Source organism: Neolamprologus multifasciatus, chromosome 1 (genome assembly GCF_963576455.1).
Source record: "Neolamprologus multifasciatus chromosome 1, fNeoMul1.2, whole genome shotgun sequence".
Lineage (NCBI taxonomy): Eukaryota > Metazoa > Chordata > Actinopteri > Cichliformes > Cichlidae > Neolamprologus > Neolamprologus multifasciatus.
The window spans coordinates 7416944-7432283 of NC_140439.1; the positions used below are offsets into that span (position 1 = coordinate 7416944).

The 15340-nt window shown below is 41.3% G+C and overlaps 1 protein-coding gene across 1 annotated transcript in view; it reads left to right on the forward strand.

The window, feature by feature from the left end:
• prmt3 (protein arginine methyltransferase 3) overlaps positions 1-11987 on the forward strand; it is a 67293-nt gene extending 55306 nt beyond the window's left edge. The window contains exons 14-16 of the mRNA XM_085162651.1: positions 8-58; positions 651-738; positions 11766-11987. Coding sequence (XP_085018777.1) covers positions 8-58; positions 651-738; positions 11766-11875 — 249 coding nt within the window. The 3' untranslated portion in view covers positions 11876-11987. The remainder of the gene's footprint in view (positions 1-7; positions 59-650; positions 739-11765) is intronic.
• The last annotated feature ends 3353 nt before the right edge of the window (positions 11988-15340 follow it).

The window sequence follows — 15340 nt, forward strand, 5'->3', positions numbered from 1 at the left end:
ATTGCAGGCAATTGTGGGCTACTTTGACATTTTCTTCGACAAAGGCTGCAGCAACAAGGTAAGCAGCGACCGAGCCATTTAACGGAAACTCAATTATGTTCACGCTTTAGCGTGTTCCTCCTCCCTGAGGCATTCGCTGGCAATCGACGGGCGTCCTAGCCGACTGCTGATACAAGCACTTACCCAGCAGAGCCGGCCAGTTGGAACAGGCGATGCCAAGCTGTGTGAGCAGCACAGACACGCCTTCTGAAGCACTTCCTCTTTTACCTGAAACTCAAGTTGCATTCTATTGATTTGAATTTCAGTAAGATTCTGTTTATTGTACATACTCAGCTATAAATGATTCAGAGACCAATAGATGTAAGAGTGGGTCAGCTTTAACAGAAACTCACCTCACCTTTTTTTCTGCTTTCTGTGGCATATTTGACAGGAATCAAAAAAGCATGGTTTCCTCTTTTGAAATAGTTTCACATTAATGCTCATTTCTTTCACAAAAATCTGGCCCTATAAATAGATTTGAAGTCCTTAAGCATTCAAATGTTTTGTTTTTTGCACAATAATACAAAATGACAAAGTGATCCTCCTTCATAGAAACTCAGTACTGACTTTAGGATGCTTTGCTAATGTTTTTTCCCTCTCCACATTACTAGGTGATGTTCTCCACTGGTCCTCAGGTCACAAAGACACACTGGAAACAGACCGTGTTCCTGTTGGAGAAACCTGTGTCTGTCCAAGCCGGTGAGTCAACACTTCACTGAGAAACACTCTACGACACTGTGCAACGTTTAGTGCTACTGTCTACTCAGTTCAGTTTAGTTTTATTTACTCTTATTTACATATTTTATAGGCAGGTTTGCATTTAATATTCAGGTGTGGTAATTCTCATAATATCATTTCACTCTTCTGGACCCTTTGGGGTGCGTCATAGCGTGTTGCAGTCAGTAATCTGTCTGTGGTGGAGATGTAGTGAGGCTGGTTGACACCCATTATCCGTCAAACACAGTGACAGCGAGGGATCAAAACAAATCGCATTCAGCCATCAGAGGCACCATGTAAAACTTCATCTGATAGCCAGCTGCAGGCCTCTGAATCATGATATGTTACAAGGGAGGCTTTTTGTAACTGGCCAGTCAGATATCTGTGGAATCGCTGTATCAGCACGTTAAAAGACAGTTAACTGATAGAGCTTGATGTGAGTCGTATTTGTATGATTGTTTATGGAAATGACTTTCTTTAAGCCCAATCTCCACCAAACTGAACTGGACGTCTTGTCCTGTGTCTTGTGTTCACTAACAGCATCACACAGTGATTCATCTAACAGCTATATATTTTTTTAAAATATTACACATTTCACTTCATTGTGTGGACACTGATGCAGAAGTACATTATTAGAAGACATTTTGTGTTATGGTGTCATGTGTGTCCATTAGAATCACAAGCAGATGCCCAAGGCAGGGTACTCACAGCCATTATGCTATCATGTCAAGGCCCCTTGTGGTGTGGCTCTCACACTTTACAAAATGCCATCAGTTACTAAACCCTCATATAAGCACAAAAGTGTGAAACAAGCATGTCAGTGTGTCTGTCATTGTGAGGACATTTATTTCACCATTTATTTTATTATATTCACTAAAACATTCCCAAGTTTAACGATCACAAGTAACCGTACAACTCTTACCCTAACCTAATTCTAACTATATCCCTAAAACTAAATCTTAAGCCTCAACTAGGTTTAAAAGGTGTTTCAAAAATTGAGGGCTGGCTAAACCTAAAATTTCATCCCTCAGATAAATCATACACACTCTTTTTTTCAGTCACTCACTCATGTTGCTTGCATGAGCAGTTCTCGAGAAAGCTGCAGTTTATGATCACATACACGCAAGCAGCAAGTTGGTCCTTAAAGCTGGCTCTCCAGCAGTAAAGGCATTCTTCCTCAGTTTAACACACAGGGGTTTTGGTGTTAGAAAACAAAGTCAGATCACCTTATTAAAAAGTCTTTTCATCTCAGAAATGGTTGAAGAATTTGAAGGCTCCAGCATGTTTTCCTTTTCAGACACGGTGCTGATTCTCAAACTCAAAAGAAACGATTATTGCTGCTAGTGTTGCATTCTAAAATGGTGTTCCCGTCACAGTATATCAGTTTATATACAGTGGTGTGAAAAAGTATTTGCCCCCTTTCTAATTTCCTGTTTTTTTGTATGTTTGTCACACTAAATACCAGACAAAGATAACACAAGTAAACACAAAATGCAGTTACTAAATGAAGGTGTGTTATGATATAAACTAAGTGTGGTATATCACATCTTGGGACAGCGGAGTTTAATTTCTCTAGCCACACCCACACCTGATTACTGCCACACCTGTTCTTAATCAAGAAATTGCTTAAGTAGGACCTGCCTGACAAAGTGAAGTAGACCAAAAGATCCTCAAAAGCCCAACAACATACCAAGGAAATTCAGGAAAAAATCAACAACAAAATAAATGAGATATCTTAGCTTGGAAAAGGTTATAAAGCCGTTTCTAAAGCTGTGGGACTCGAGCCTACCACATGGAGAGCCGTTATCCACAAATAGCAAAAACATGGAACTTTACCGGGCTGGCTGGCCAGCCAAAATTAACCGAAGAGCACAGCAACAATTCACCCAAGGGTCATAAAATATCCCAGAAAACATCCAGAGAACTGCAGGCCTCACTTAAGGTTAAGGTTAAGGTCAGTGTTCATGTCTCTACCATAAGAAAGAGACTGGGCAAAAGTGGCCTGCATAGCAGAGTACCAAGGCAAAAACCACTGCTGAGCAAAAGGAACGTAATGGCTTGTCTCAGTTTTGCCAAAAAACATATTCATGATCCCCAAGACTTCTGGCAAAATACTCTGTCGACTGACAAGACAAAAGCTCAATTTTTTTGGAAGGTGTGTGTCCCATTACATCTGACGTAAAAGTATCACAGCATTCCAGAAAAGGAACATCATACCAACAGAAAATATGGTGGTCATTTAATGGTTTGGGGCTGTTTTGCTGCCTCAGGACGTTGAAGACTTGCTGTGGTAAATGGAACTGTGAATTTTGCTGTCACCAAAACATCCTTAAGGAAAATATTTGGCCATCTGTTCGTGACCTCAAGCGGATTTGAGTTTTGCAACAGGAAAATGATCTAAAACACACCAGCAAGTCCACCTCTGACTAGGCCACTCCAAAGTCTTCATTTGTTTTTCTTAAACCATCAAAATCCTGATCTAAATCCGATTGAGATGCTGCGGCACGACCTTAAGAAAGGTGGTTCATGCTCGAAAACCTTCCACCGTGGCTGAATTACAACAATTCTGCAAACATGAGTGGGCCAAAATTCCTCCACAGCCATATAAAAGATTGCCAGTTATCGCAAACGCATGATTGCAGTTGTTGCTGCGAAGGTTGGCCCAAACAGTTATTAGGTTTATGGGAGAATCGCCTTTTCACACAGGGCCATGTAGGTTTGGATTTTTTCCCCTTCAATAATAAACACTTTCATTTGGAAAAAAACATTTTGTGTTTACTTGTGTTATCTTTGTCTAGTATTTCAATTTGTTTGATGATATAAAACATAAAAAAGAAAGGGAAATCGGAAGGGGGGTAAACACTTTTTCACACCACTGTAATACATAATGTCTGGAGGATTTCACATTTATTACTGCTGTAAACTCTTTCTTTCTATGTTATCATAATGGGAATCATGAATATGTCTGCTGAAGTGGGAATGGATGAGCTTTGAGACTGGCTGTCCACTCAGTGGCCAGATATCAGACTTAGTCTGCTGTAATAAATGACCTGTGTGGGGACAGAGGCGCTTGATGTCCAGCTACTCCTAGCCGTGCTCAGCCTGCGAGGCCAGCACCCAGGGTGATAAGAATGTCAAAACTTCTGATGCTGCTCAGACGCTATCACGGGCTTTGCATTATTCTAGGGAAGATAAATGCATCAGAGAGAGCAGAGAAGAATAGTATGCTAAAAAACAGAACAGAACTGGGAAGCTGCACAGTGATACCAAGAAGCATTATGCACCAGATTTTTTCACATAATAGTGCATGACATGGTCATGTGAAAAAGAATAGTGTGAAAAACACAAAACTTTCAACCCATGATTTAGTAGTCTGTGGAACCTTTAGCAGTAATAATTTTAAGTTTTACTTTTCTGTTTAATTTTGTCAGTCTAATACATTGTTGTGGAGCAATTCTGACCACACTTTTTTAATTGATGTTTGTTGTCATTAATTTATGTACAGCTCTCTTACAGACCTACTACAGCATTTCAATTATGTTACAGTCAGCATTTTGACTGGGCCACCTTGATTTTGTTTTTTCATTTTTCAGCCAGAGATTTGTTGCTATGCTAAGGATCATAGTCCTGTTGCAGCAAGGCTGTAGCTCTCAGACAGATGGCCTGACATTAGACTGAAAAATATCTTAATCATGGGGAGTTCATGGTAGGTGCAATCACTCCATGTTAACCAGATCCTGTGGCTACAAAACAAGCCCAAATCATCACCCCTCCTCTATCGTGCTTAACAGTTTGTATAAAATGTTTGTGGTGATATGCTCTGCTTTTTTTTTTTAGAGAGAGAAGAGATTTTGTCCTGTAGTATGCACTGCAAGGCATATAACACCGCAGATCATTTTTACCATCTGAAGCAGTGCCATCCTTTAGAGCATGCACAATGCTAGACTTTACAGTCCCAGACAGACTGTCCCATCCCTCCCCTTGTGCCAAAAAATGAAGAGAGACTGCGATAATATGAATGCATCAGCCTGTTTTTTGGTAAAAGACATGTTGGTAGTAAGAATAGTCAACAATTAGGTCTAAGGTCCATCTCAGGTGAAATCTCACGGCACAAAGTGTAATTCATCAGAACTGGTCACCCAGAGAGTGACCTCAGACGAGCAATATGATCATGAACAGGAGATCATTTAAATCATTAATCATTTTTTGAGGCAGAATTCTGTTTATTTCAAGTTCAAAGATTTAAGGAGCACCAAAACTGTTCTATGGGCTTATGACAAAACAGGGCTTCATTATTATTATTATTATTATTATTATTATTATTATTTGTGTGCATTTTTGTAGATTTCTAGATTTCAGGAAACTAAAGGAAACTAAAGAACTGATTTCCTTTAACATTAATGCTTATTATCATGTATTATCATGTTTTCGTGACCTCCAATAAACAACTATCCTGTGCACAACCAGTGAACACCAAAAATGTTAAAAACCTCACGTGCCAATGGCCAGTCTGTTCACTGAGCATATTAATGTCAGAAAATCAAACAGTAACATCTACAAGCTGACAGTTATATATTTGCTAATTTAGGTTAAAAAAAATTACAATTTAAAACGAAACAGCAGATTTGAATATAAGTCTGGAAGACAGCTGGCTGGTGGTGTGTCTAGGTTTACTCCTCCTCTTTTGCATGTGCTGCCATCAGCTTCTGGCTCTGGTAATCCTTCATAGGATGTTACCTTTCCTGTAGAAACTTCTGAGCTCTGGTTATTTTTGGAGTGTAATGGATATGACTACCTCTAGAGGCCACTAGACCTCAGTTTGTAGACTTAATCTTGTTCATTCCTCCCACCTCTACACATGTTCTGTCTCACTCTGGTCTTCTTTGATCAGTGCCTATTTTACCTAGTTCTGCATTATCTAGAAGGCATAATGTCATGTTGCACCATTAAACAAGGCATACATACAGATGTGTTTGTAGCCTGAGCTTTTTCAGCCTAGAAGATTCTGCCTCAAATTGGACAGATTAAGTCCATAAAGATCCATCAGTTTGTGCATGCGTCTCAAGCTTGAACCGAGCAGTGCAAGCAGAAAAAGTTAAATGGAAGAATAAAATGAAGGGAGAAGCAGGTTATTGATGTGCTTCCTCTACCCCAGCACCCTAACGGTCTCCAGCCTCCTCCAGGGGCCGTAAACCAGAAATGGAGTTTTTAACAGCATTCACCGGCTGCCTGCTAGGCTCCCATGGTGTACTTTACAACACCCATATACACACATTCTTCTTTACACACTGAAATGCACAATTGTTTTTGCATAGTTCTGTACTAAACTTCCCCCTGGCTGTAAGAGAAAACTTTCTAAAGTCACCTTGAAGATGATAAAAGTCTCTGTTACACACACACACACATACACGCACTCACAACGGCCTCTCCTCTCGGGTTATGACTGAGAAGCACTTTTAGCTCTGATTGGCCGAAGTAAGGGCTGAGCATAAACAGCCAGCGGTTGTGTTTCATATTGGCTCAGGCTGTGGTGATTTATCGTGGCGGGACCAAATCTTATTTGATGTGTTTGTACAAAGTGCAGCAGTAATTAACTCTAAGGCCGCACTTCTGTGGGAGGCCCTTGCTCAAGAGAGAGTAGGCACGCAGCAGCCTGGAACAAAACATCGCTGCAAATCCTCCCGACTGGCAGCGTAATAAATTAAACAGAAAATCATTTGTCATGCTCTGGTGTGTTTGTGTAGCTCTAGTATTGAAGAGGAGGGTCTGTTTTTCACAGTTTTACCTGCTTAATGTTCACTGGAGAAAGGTCACATTTTCTTCTTTGCCTTTTTTTTGTTTCGGTGCAAGAAAGTACCTTGAGCTGAAGCAGTGCACTGGTTACGTGCTCAGAGCTAGTCAGAGCAGCTAAAACATGGGCGTGCATCGTCATCCAGGCTTTCATTGGTCAGTCAGGTAGTCTTTATTCCTGCCCCCATTTTCATGACTCACCTCGGGTATCCTGAGTGGAACCGTAGCTCTTCCAAATATCCTCACCCCTCCCTCCCTGCCTTACCTCTCCAGGCACAGTTTAAACACCTCTTTACCTCCTCAACCCTCCCCCTCTATCCTGTTTGGACTCTGAGGGTCCTTGAGCTGTCGAGCAGCAGTGGCCGAGCTAAGCTTAAAGTTCTTCAGGGTTGTAATTCAACACATGGACCAGTTGTGAGTGCAGACCGGTGCTCGGGATATACAATCCATCATCTCTGCACCTCTGCCTCTTCGCTGTGCGCTGAACGAGACCTGAGAAGCAGAAAAGGATTAGATGAAGGCAGATTGGAGCAAGAGGGTGTATGCCAGAGAATTATGAGTGAAATGTAGCTATGAGCATCACATCAGTGTCAGGTGAAGTCAGCTGCTGTGGTTTGCCCTTTTGTATAAAAATATACATCAGGATGACAGAAGGATCCCCAGAAGCTTTAAGAGTGAACATTGTGCTTGAAATGAACTATTTTTAGCTCTGTTGTGTTGCTAAATTAACTGTGCGCGTGTCCCTCTTCATACTCTCTGCGACTTTCCCTCCTCTCCTTGTATTCCCTTTCTTTACACTTTTAGAAAAAGATTTTTAGAGGGAGATGGTGGTACTAGTTCTACAGGAGACTACAGGAGTGCTAAGCGAAATGTGAATGACAACAGTTTAAATGAATCACATATAACTCTGGTGTAATTTCATGGAGAAACGCTGCACTGGGCTGACATGGGCGCTTTCTGTGGGCCTGGTTGTGCTTAATGATACTGGCACGGTGATGTACGACATCGCAGTGAAAGCCCGGCACCGTTCCCCGACTCATTTCCACACATGGTTAACTCTTTCTCCAAGGTTCTGAACGGCCAGTTTACTGAAAGCACGAGGCCCTCTTCCACTGGGAGTTTGCACTGACTGATTACAGCAGAGCTGCTTGCGTGCACCGTGACTGAAAAGACACTCTGTCATGGGTTGTTTGTATGCTGCAATACACAGCTGACATTAGACGGACAGCTTAGAGAGCATGAGTCTTTGGTCACAAGACATTTTTATTTTCCTTTCAGTGCTGTTTTAACAAAAGGTTACCAAAGGTCAAGCAATTATTTCTTTGGCCTTTATCAACCTCTTACCAAGTGAAGTTTGACTGCAGCCTCCCAAAACCACCACACTCCGTCACAAGACTACCAGTAAGGCAAAACCCAGTCCTCTAGAAACTTATGGCTTAGGTATATTCAGTTCCTAAAAAACAAGGATAAGGAAAGAGTTTGTTTCATAGCTATCATTGACTGATTTCTAATGGTTTTCTTTTTCAGCTTTAGATTGTGGAAATTGTCTCATTTTATAAGTCAAATGCACAGAGACCAGACTTCAGCCTTTGTAGAGACACAGGAAAAGACAAACTAGGCATGTGTGTCAGTGACCTATTCCTTCACAGTTGGGTAGCTTTGCTTCTATATTGTTGACCGATGACCAAGTTTATTAAGTCGGGGGTGGAGTCGGGGGCAGAATGGTGTCTTTCAGTTTATTACTATGGGATGTATCTTGTTTTCAGGTTTGCAACATTTCTGTGTATTGTCTTTTGTAGAAATCTTTCGGTAAAGTTTTATTAGTTATAAAAAAAACAAACTGGATGATTGGCATTACAAAAGTTATTAACCAGTGTAGTAATTCAATTCAATTTTATTTTATTTTTATACCAATAAATCACAATAACTGTTGCCTCAAGGCGCTTGATATTGTAAGATAAAGAACCGGAAGAAATCTCCAGCAGATCCAGGCTCAGGGAGGAGCGGCCATCTGCTGCGACCGGTTGGGAGTGAGGGAAGGAAGACGTGCTATGGAAGAGAGCCAGAGATTAATAATAAATGATTAACTAACTAGTACAACTTTAATTCCTAAAAAGGCTGCGATGCTGTGTAAACCCTTTTTTTTCTGCCATTCACAAATTAGAAACAAATCAAGGGCAACAAAAGACTGGACAAGATGCTGGAAAAATACCCGTTGGAACATCTGAAAATTAATTTGGTTATTTGTTGATGATCTTCGGGTCCTTAAAGGAGCAGCTTTAATAAAACAATTGGTGCCTAGCTCAGCTACCATAGGGTGAGGTGCGGGGTACACCCTGGAGAGGCCACCAACCTGGCGCAGGGCTAACACAGAGAGACACTCACACCTATGGGCAATTTTAATATATAAACATATGCTATGAACGCACAGTTAAAAAGAGAGCATTTCCAGTGGGATCAGTGTGCACTACTGCACATGGCATGGGTAACTTTATCATCTGTGAGTGCTGGTGTGTTAATGCTGAATAATATATGCAGGTCTTGGAGCAGCATCACTCCCTTCAAGTGACTGCTTTGCTTATTTTAGTAAGACAGCGCCAAACAATATTCTCCTCTAAGATTTCTTGTCATGTGTACTTTTGGTTTGGTTACTTGTTTTTAAATACTCGTTCTGAAAGTGATTCAGTAATAAGTAGGGATGGGTATCGTTTAGGTTTTATCCGATACCGGTGCCAAACCGGTACTTTTGAAATGGTGCCGGTGCTTAAACGGTGCTCAAACCGGTGCTTAAAGAATGGAGAACACAAAATTGGTCCAAAAACCTCTCATGTTCAGCTGGGTTTTTTTTGTAAAAAGATAACAATGTTAGCCTTTTCTGCAGCTATGGGGCATATATGGTATCACTCTTGGTTGGAAGCAGTGCTTAATCAATGGAAAAAACACAAACTTTATCCAAAAACCTCTCATGTTTATCTGTTTTCCACTTTTTCTTTGGTCATTTTAGCCTTTATGGCCAGGGTGAAGGGAGTATCTGCCATCAAACAAGAAGACAGCATCATGTAACTACAACGGTGTTTGCTAGTTCACCTTACGTGCATTAATGTAATAACGTGGTTAGCTTACTCAGCGTAAATTACACACGAACAACATTAAACTACTCACGCAGAGAAGAACGGCTGCTGCTGCATCATCATCCTCATCATTTCTGCTACACTGGCAGGGCTAGGGGCCAGGACTCTACTCTTCGGGTTCTTGGGGGATGTTGCTAACTCTGGGTCCGATAACAGGCACCACACCCGCAGTAGATGTGCACGGTGTGAGATCTCACAGCAAGCTATCAAATACGGCGCATTTCTCGGCTTTTAAAAAAACCGCTATGCGTCGCCAGGTGTTTCATCGGATTCGAGGTGTTTCCTCCTTTGACAGTACCAGCTTAAAGCACTTGTTGCAGGCTGCTGAGTTTGCATATTTTGCTGTGAAGTACAGCCAGACTTTTGACTGCTTCGCCTTAGGCATTTTTAATCTGTAGCTCTGCTCTAAAAGAACGTATGTACCTGGGCCCGCCTACTAGGCTTGCAATGGTAAAATGATTGGCTAGAATCCAAAGTGTATGACATCTCAGGGAAAAAAAAGTACCGAAATGTGCGCTGCTTTTCGGTCTGGTTACTACCGTTTATGTCAGAACCGGTGCCATCATGGCACCGGATACCGGTACCCATCCCTAGTAATAAGGTTGTAATAAAGTAGAAAGTTTCCACCACTGTTCTCTCCCAACATAGCAGTGGCCCCACTTTCCACACCCAAATATGGAATATTCTTATGTTCCATTACAATTTGTCACACAGTGGTTTTTGTTTTTGTAAAAGCCCCCACAGAGAAACGCCACGGCTGTTTGCCCTCTCTGTAATGAAGTGACAGCCCCAGAGCACAGCACCAGCAGCAGATTCTGTGACAGCACCGTTGGCATGGAAACGAGTAAGACATGACAGCAGCGATGGCGGACAGTTTGCTGGAGAAAGCTCCACTGTCAGCATTTTCTCTCGTCGTCCTCCTCTAACCTCCAGCTATGTGGAGCGCGCAGCATGCGGAGAGGAGGCAGGCCGGGGATGGAGAGCGTGAGAGGATGCTTGTTTGCCATTTGGGTAAACATTCATTTACCTCCAGCAGTCAAACGTGAAGTTAATCAGAGTGATTATGCGTCATAATCAGCAGCGCCTTCTCACAGCCTCACCGATCACTCGTGCATCGCACTGTAGACGCGCTGCCTCCTTGCTGCCATCTGGGGATCGCGACACATCTGCATTCATACACGCACGCTCACAGACAATCTTGCTTATTAACATACATTAAACCACATTGCCTTTACACACATCATCATTTCTGTAAGCGACAGTGCGTTCAACTCATACTGCAAAGGCCTGAGCTCAGCAGCACTGTACTGCTGCAAGGCATCAGGAAGACTTGTTTTTATGAGCAGTTACTCATTTCTGGTTTACTATGGACACACAGATCGATTTCAGTCTAATTGTTTTCTGTCTTTTTATTTATTTATTTATTTATTTATTTATTTATTTATTTTATCAGTGCATGATATGTCCAGTTTTATTTCCCTGAACTTTCTATAAGGTGAATAAAAACAAAATCCACACACATCAGTAGTGCACTTGAGCAAATATGACATATGTAGCTGCACGTATACTTTATAGCGTTTTGGTGTTTCTTTGTTGTTTGCTAACACTATAGAATGTAGAAAACACTGAAACACTGTCCTTCTTTTACAAAAAATGCTCTTTTTTTCTCTCAGTTTTGGTTCAGTGCTTTGGGACTTCCTGCCTTTGTTAGTAATCCTACCTGACTAGAATATATTAAGACAAACTGATGATAAAAATCTTCTCTTTCTTTAAACTCTGAGTTTCATTTGCAGATTTTTACGTGGTTTTTGGCTGTAACTGTTTATATTTGATTTCTTTTAATTCATATTACTTCAAAACTGATGATTTACTATAATGTGTCTTATTAACAGCCTTTATATTTTGAGCAAAGTTCTACTTCTTGTGGAAAGTTATCCCTCAGGGGTAGATTTCAGCTCACAGATGAGTTAATGATGACACACCCCTTCAAAGAGAAAGAGGGAGGGACCCTCCAGTTAAATGTAATGTGACTTCAGTATAAAAAGGTGTACTGTACTCATATTTCGCTGTCTTTGATATTTTCTTTAGGGGAAGAGCTTCAGGGAAAGATCACTGTGCGCAAAAACAAGAAGGATCCACGCTCACTGTGGGTTACCTTTGAACTCCGAGACAGGAAGCAGACTTATAGCCTCCAATAAGGACAACCATCACATGGACCTTGCCACGAGTAGTTCGAAAGAATTAATAGCTTAAGCGTTTTAAATGTTGGTATTGTTCTTGGCTTTTGAAATAAAACATACTGTAATATGAGATTTCCTCCTTGTCAGTGTCTTTTTGTGCACATTCAGTGTAACTACACAAAAATGCATATTCAGCGTGACTATGTGTTTATTATTACACATACTGCCAAATGCATGCTGTTGAAATAGTAACTGCAAATGGTTAACAAAGGATCAAGGCTTATTTGCTCTTTGTGCACTTAATTGTTTTATTTATTTAATTTTACCTTGATAAAATTGGCATTTTCCCATTGGAGTAAAAAAGGTTCATTTTCCACCATTAATGTCCCACTTTTTTTTTTCCAGTTATAGCCTCAAGTCTGTCATATTGAAACAGGAGCCATCACACCAGCCACAGGTTCTGTGGACATTTAGCGCAGGTTTATCTGGGTTAGGTTTATGCCTGAATTTACTCTTCTCTCAGTTAGGATGAGTGTCACTGTCCCTGCTGCCAAGAATCAAGCCCATAGCATCATATTACCACCAGGAACCATGTTTTACAGATAGCTTTAGATACTTTTTGAGTTCATCACTGCATCAGACCTGTTGCCACTGATTTCCAGTCCAGTTTTGATGTAATTTGGTATACTTCAGCCTTTTCCCCTCCCTTTCTTAATGATGGCTTCTTGATGGCCATCCTTCCACTGAGACCATTTCTGATAAAGTTTTGGCCGCTTTGGCCTGAACATACCATTTAAAATTCGTTCTTTACTAAGTTGTCTGTTATTTGCGAACACAACATTGGTTCATGCCTTAAGTTATCTTTGTCAATAAGTCAATAAAACGAATTACAAGGAAGTCTGAAGCCCAGAAATCAAGATGTAAAGAAAAAATGAGTGACTCAAAGTTGCTTGAGTTATACCCAAAAGAGTTTTTAAGATTTATCTTATAATATAATTAGAATCTTTTTTTCCTTTCATGCTCCTGGGGTAATCTTGGGTAATCACTGCTTGTGGAAACCATCACAGTCATCTTGTAGTTCCACAGTGTTCCATAGACATCATGACTCAGTGTGCACAAGCAGTGTGAATGTTTGCTGCCTTTAAAATACATCCAGACTTTTGTGTCACAGAGGGTCTCAAATCAAATCCAGTCAAGGTTAATCAAGAAGCACAAAGTGGAGCACCAAAGGCAGAGTATATTTTTATAAAGAAAAGATTTCCATTGGGGATCATTAAGTAGAGGATATCAGCTGGCCAAACTCTTGTCTAAACCATTTAAAGTCAGTTCAGCAATCAGAGAGGCTGAATACTTTCTGAAGCCACTGTACATGCAACCTTGATGTCTGAAGATTGTTTAACAGTTAAAGACAGCGTCAGGTGCAACCTTAAGTCTTTCTCTTCAAATCCGCAATTTTACTAATTTCACTAATTCTTCAAATCATCACTCACATGCATCTCTGCCTCATCCAAAGGAGACTGCTCTTTGTTACAGATTGTGTGCGTTTGCCAGGTATCCCTCCTTATTGTCCTACTTTGAGCTGTGTGATACCTCAGCAGGGGCATCATCCATCTTCCGTGAGTTTACTGGGACAATGCAAAAATGAATTTAAGCTTTAAAAAGGCTGACTGAAGCCTCTTTACATACTTCACTGAACAGCTCTGCTTACAATTAAAGCCCCCCCCCCTCCCCCCGCCACACACACACACTCCGAGAAAGAGGAGTCATCTGTGAGGAGGAGCAGCGGACTCTGGGCCTGGCTCCCTGTCTTAATGATGATTTGACGGTCACATTTCTACCGCTTCCCTGTCGTCTCTGGCATTCTATTCATACAGTGTGCTGTACAAGGTGACATCAAACAGGGCGAATGCTTTTTTGTGTACATGTTTTATTTTTTCTTGCAAAGTTGTATTCGTGGGATTTTGGTTGCGTGGAGTCAGCTCTTTAACTACGCTCCATTCAGTAGTGTCATTTTTTGGCTGGACTGCGAGGGACCTGCATCTAGAGACTTTTACGGAAATCGTTCAGCATCCTTCCCACATTTTCTGCGGTGTTGTTTCATAATAAACGAGCACTGATGTGTCCTTTGATATAACTGACGAAAAAAAGAATTCACAAAGCTGGCACCGCCGTGATTAAAAGCCTTAAAAGAGCCTAATAACGCGCCTTTGTTCACAATTGATTATGTTTATTGTCTCACAGCCTGTGCCATTCGTTTTCTCCACACTATTCTGTAAAAAAATGACGATCATTCTGAGAGGTAATCAATTTTGTAAATCTATTGCATTAAACGCTCATTTACAAAGCAACATATTTATGACACATTCATTGCTTTGGGTTGGATCACTGTGTCTGAAATAATAATGAAAACAAACGTCAAACAGAAGGAGAAAACAATCCTGAAGCTCAAAGAATTTTCTTTACTTACAACGAAATAGCTCCTTAAATGAAACGAACCCAATTTATTTATTAACACTCTTAAAAAACACCTTGGGGTCTTTGTCACTGGACGAACTTGAACTGCAGTGTGTGAAGGCTCTGTCAGGCCCGACTGATGAGGATGCTGATAATGGGAGTCGTGCGCCTCGGCATGACCCCCCCCCCCCCAGCTCACCCCCCTCCGCTGAATCACGGCTTCCCAGGCGTCAGAACTGGTGCGGCTTCTTATCGCTCAGGCGACAGGGGGAGTGATCAATTAATTACAAGAGCTCACATAATTAACGAGCACGAGGAGACACTCCGCGAGGGGCAGTTCACATCCTCCGTTAGGAGTAATGAAAACACACACACACACACACACACACATATATATATATATATATATATATATATATATATATATATATATATATATATATGCTGACACAGAATTTAAACAGTTGCAGGGTGTGACGCATCTAATGCGCACTTTCTTCACTTTGGTGCGCGTGTGCAAGTAGTGTAAACCACGCTGTCTCTGAAGAAAATACAACAAACCGGGGTCTTTTTGGCAGTGGGCATGTATGTGCGCGCGCGTGTGTATGTGTGTCAGTCCGCGCGCACAGCGGTCTCTGGAAGAGGAGCAGAAATCAATTACAATTATTCTCTGTTGACAATATAATTAAACTCAAGGCTGTGGCTAATACAGCCGCTTCAGACTCTTATCTGGAACGGACGGAGATTTACAAGCGCAAGCAGCCCGGCGTGCATAGCAAGCGAAAGGCCCCGAGTGAGACCCTCGCGTGTCCTGCTGGTACCACACCGATCACAGCGGGCGAGCAGAAACTGCCCCAAACTTCCCCAGCTGTCCAAAATAAATAAATAAATAAATAACTTAAAAAGAAAAAGAATCAGGGCATTAAACGGACATTTAATGTACTAGTTTATTACAGCGGTTCAGATGACGTGTTTAAAAGCGCTTCGAGTGCTTAGAGAAGAAAAACGCCGTAACGACCAGTTCACAGT